Below are 5,000 nucleotides of genomic sequence, written 5' to 3' on the forward strand. Positions count from 1 at the left end.
AATATTTAAGCATAAAACGAGCGAAAACGAAAAGCGAAACCGAAACCGAGATGAAATCGCCAATCCTGCATAGTTTCTCTTTAATTTGGCTATGGCGTTCAGGGATGCATTCAGAGTAGGCATAGCAGTCGCAAAATGTTGGTGCTAACCCTTTCCGTTTTTGTACATTTGCAAATACAGTTAGAAAGAGACAGAGGAAGTGATTCGTTGATGTTGTTGCTATTTTCGTAATTCTGATTGGCTAAGTGCCACAATGATATTTTTGAAAACAGAGGGAAGGAAATATCAATTTATCAAAATACTTGTGTATGTGTGAATGTAGCCTTACACCTCTCAATTGTAAACACTATTAAAATTCAATTAAAAAAGGGTGTGTGTGTGGGGATGGGGGAGAGTGTGTTTGTGTGTTTGTAAGTGTTTACAGTCTGTAAGAGTTTGTGTTGCGTGTGTGTGTGTGTGTGTGTGTGTGTGTGTGTGTGTGTGTGTGTGTGGGGGGGGGGGGATGGGGGTGGGTGGATGGGTGTATGACGCTTGTTGTTGTGAGAGCTTGTGGTGTAAGACATGTAGTCGCCAGCCTGTCCACCCACTTGTCCTCATTAGACCTCTGCTCTCAGGGTCTTAACGAGTCTTAACGAGCATTAACGAGTCTTAACAAGCATTAACAAGTCTTGACGAGCATTAACAAGTCTTAACAAGCATTATGGCGCCACCACACTCTAACAAGCCCAAGACCTGCCTGAGGTGGGTGTGGCTGTGGAGAGCTACAGACAGAATATTCAGATCCTAGATCTTAAATACTTCAGATAGATTACTAAACGCTGTAGGTCATAGATTACTAAACACTGCAGATCCTAGATTACTAAATACCACAGATCCTAGATTACTGAATACCACAGATCCTAGATTACTAAATACCACAGATCCTAGATTACTGAATACCACAAATCCTAGATAACTGAATACTTCAGATAGATTTCTAAATACTGCAGATCCTAGATTACTAAATGCTGCAGATCTTAGATTTCTAAAAACACTGCAGATCATAGATTACTACACACAGCAGATCATAGATTACCAAACACTGCAGATCCTAGATTACCAAATGCCGCAGATCCTAGATTACAAAAGATAGTGCAGATCCTAGATTACTAAAGACACTGCAGATCCGAGATCACTAAACACTGCAAATACAGCATCAGTAAACACTGCAGATACTGTATTACTAAAAGCCTGTTTGTCTGTCTGCCTGAAGATTACTAAACATGGCAGATTCTACATAATTAAAAGCTGTGTTTGGATTGTCAGTGTATAAAAGTGTGTGTGTGTGTGTGTGTTTGGATACTCAGATTGTGGCCACCCATGCCCCTGCAAAGAAGGTGTGGCTCGGAGGATTTGGACCAGCATGGGCGGGGGGGACCAACAACCTCTCAGACACATTTGCAGCAAGCTTCCTGTGAGTGAAGCACACACACACACACACACACACACACACACACTCTCATACACATGCAACACACACACACACACACACACACACACACACACACACAACCCAATGTGCTTCACAACGATAAAAACAATACAGTAAAACCATGGAACAACAAGCACCTTTTTTACAACATGGAAGACGTAATGAAATGAAAGACATTGCAGGGAGAGAAAGAGGAAGAGGGAGGGTGAGAATGAGAGGGGGGGGGAGTCCAATGTAATTACACTTGCTGTGCATAGGTTGCATTGAATTGTTTGATGAAAAAATAAAGTTTCAACAGCATGCATCTGTATCTGCAAATAATTATGTGCACGTGAAGAACTTTCTGCAATTTTAACTATATTAGTATTATGGCAAAGCATACTAAAGATGAGAATGCTTTTCATTATGCCCAACAGTGTGTAGTTGGTTAGACAAAAATCTGGTGAATGAATGAAATGTGTTCCATATGGTGCAAACGTTTGAGGTAACACTCCATAATAAGGGTCCTTAATAAATAGCAAACTAATCATTAACTAACCCTTTGTTAATATTTGTTAACTGTTACTAAAATATCTATTTGCCACAAGTTAATGTTTTTTTCATCATTAATTAAATATTAGTTGTTTGCATATAATCTGTATGTTAATGTTTTAACAAATAGAAAACAATCTATTAACTAATATTGTATTCATATTTGTTAATAGTTAACTAAATGTATTTTTGGCACACATTAACAGTTATTTCTTCCATCATTAAATGTTAAATGTTTATTTACAAACTATATGTTAATATGAAAGTTAATGACATATTATTATTTAACTAATTGTTATTAAACTGTGTTTCTACCTATCCCATATGAACCACTCCTTATAGGACCCTTGAAGTAATTGGTTAAGCTTAATTAATATATTAGTAATATATAACTATCAGTATGGAGGACCCTTATAATAAAGTTGGTTAAGTGTAATTAATATATTAGTAATATATAACTATTAGTATGGGGGACCCTTATAATAAAGTTGGTTAAGCTTAATTAATACTTTAGTAACATATAACTATCAGTATGGAGGACCCTTATAATAAAGTTGGTTAAGCGTAATTAATGTATTAGTAATATATAACTATTAGTATGGGGACCCTTATAATAAAGTTGGTTAAGCTTAATGAATACATTAGTAATATATAGCTATCAGTATGGGGACCCTTATAATAAAGTTGGAACAGTAATTATTAATCATTTACAAATATTTATTATAACATTTATCAACGATAGCAAATATTTTACACTGGATCTCTCTCACTGGAAATTAATGATTTCAGCACACATTATTGGGAAGGAGGATGAAAATGCTTTATTCATAAAGTCAAAGAACTCTCAAATAGCTTTTTGCTTTCTACTGGAACACTGACCACTGATGGTTCACCTGATGGTCTCCTGGAACACTGACCATGTAAACGCAGTCAATGATAGTTAGACTGATCAAAAAAGATTAACTAGAATGACAACAGAATGTATAAAATATTAAATAAACAGAGAAAGAGCGAGTGGGTTCAACCAGAGAGTGAGAAAAAGAGAGAAAGACAGAAAGTGTTAGTGAGGAAAGGACTTGGAAATGGAAATGTTGGTTTTGGATGGAGTTGATTAGGCTAAGTGGCGTCGGTTAGCACACCCGTGATCGAAGCAGTTTCTTTCTTTAATTTATTTTATTGCGTTGCCTTCAACAATTGCCATACAACAATAAAGTTATGTGTGGTCTGTAAGGAACCAAAGAAGCCATCATTAGTAATACGGTCACTGTACCACATAATCACTGTCTAATAAACAAGGCAGGCCACATGTTAAACTAAGCACCCCATTTGCATCCAATGCTCATTGGCAATTTACTGTCACATAAAGATAGCCTAAATGAACTGAATAGCTGATATCTTTGTTATATTCTATGAACATAACCATATCTCAATGATCACACACACAACATAAGACAGGATACATGCATTGACATTACTAACCAAAGTGAAATATAAGTTTCCCTTAAGGCTAATCTCCGCTTAGCATAACGCTAAGTTAGCATTCCAAACGAGCATGACATACATCCATATCCCACCAAAAACAGGCCCTACACATGACTCAGCCTACTGTAAGTATCTCGGTTACTTTCACTTACTTCGTGTTTTGCACGCACACAAGGTGTTCACACAACTCAAACTGTAGGCAATAGGCAGCAAACTCGTTCAGTGATAGCTGCTAACATAATGGCATGGACTCCACCAACGCTGTAACTTAGGAAAACTAACATGAGGCTAAAGCAAAGATCATAGAGCGTAGCGCTCTATGATCTTTGGGCTAAAGTACACAGGAGGACGTTTCTAGGCAACCACACCCTCTACAAAATAAGAGTCTTTCATACAGAGTGAGAGAGACAGAGCACAAGAAAGAGATCGAGGGAGAGTATGAGAGAGAAAGACAGAATGAGAGACAGGCAATAAAAACGGGCAAAAATAAAATAAAAAGAATAATGTCCTCTTTGCATACAGGATTGATTTGCACTGACTTCTTTAGTGTAGGCTAGTTTTCGCATCAATTTGCTAGCCTACATCTTTCAGGACCTTGGTGAACCTTGTGAGTTTCCAGTGTGAGAGACCCATAGCCTACTGATAGTTAGTTACTAATATATCAATTAAGCTTAACCAACTTTATTATAAGGGTCCTATGAGGAGTGGTTCATATTGGGATGAAGGCAGAAACACAGTTTAATAACAATTAGTTAATAATAATATGTCATTAACTTTTATATGAACATATAGCCTAGCCTAGTTTGTAAATAAACATCTAACATTCTAATGTAAGAAATATAACTGTTAATTAGTGCCAAAACAACATTTAGTTAACTATTAACACAATATTAGTTAATAGATTGCTTTCTATTTGTTAAAAACATTAACATACAGTTTATATGCAAGCAACTAATATTTAATTAATGATGAAAAAAACATTAACTTGTGGCAAATAGATATTTTAGTAACAATTAACAAATATTAACAAAGGGTTAGTTGTTGATTAGTTTGCTATTAACAAAGGGTTAGTTAATGGCTAGTTTGCTATTTATTAAGGACCCTTATTATGGAGTGTTACCGAATTCCCGACTATTAGCCGCAGCTTACAGTATGCATTGATTTTGCAAAATTTCATCAGCTATGAGGTTAATACAGGGGGTAGTTAATATGGTTTTGTTTCTTTTAACTTGCATGAAACACTGTCCTGCCTTACACACAATGCGTCTTACAGTATATGCAGGAAATTACTGTATTCATGTATGCACACCCTTCACACTTGCTGTAAAATAAAAGTGAAGTGTACTTTCCTCTGCTTTTAACGTCCATATTACACACATTAAAATGCTTCCAATGCAAATTGATACGCTGATTCTAATGGAATTCTATTGCTAGCAATAGACAGACATCAGGCCTTTGAAACTCCCAGTCAGGGTTGAGTGGTTAGTGTGTGCTCATACCAAAGCCTGAAATGTTC

The 5,000-nt window shown here is 36.3% G+C and overlaps 1 protein-coding gene across 1 annotated transcript in view; it reads left to right on the plus strand.

Annotated features, from left to right (window-relative positions):
* Positions 1-5,000, plus strand: part of hpse2 (heparanase 2) — a 68,700-nt gene that overhangs the window by 48,968 nt on the left and 14,732 nt on the right. Inside the window, 1 exon segment of the mRNA XM_062520400.1 lies at positions 1,347-1,453. Coding sequence (XP_062376384.1) covers positions 1,347-1,453 — 107 coding nt within the window.

Source organism: Sardina pilchardus, chromosome 18 (genome assembly GCF_963854185.1).
Source record: "Sardina pilchardus chromosome 18, fSarPil1.1, whole genome shotgun sequence".
NCBI lineage: Eukaryota > Metazoa > Chordata > Actinopteri > Clupeiformes > Clupeidae > Sardina > Sardina pilchardus.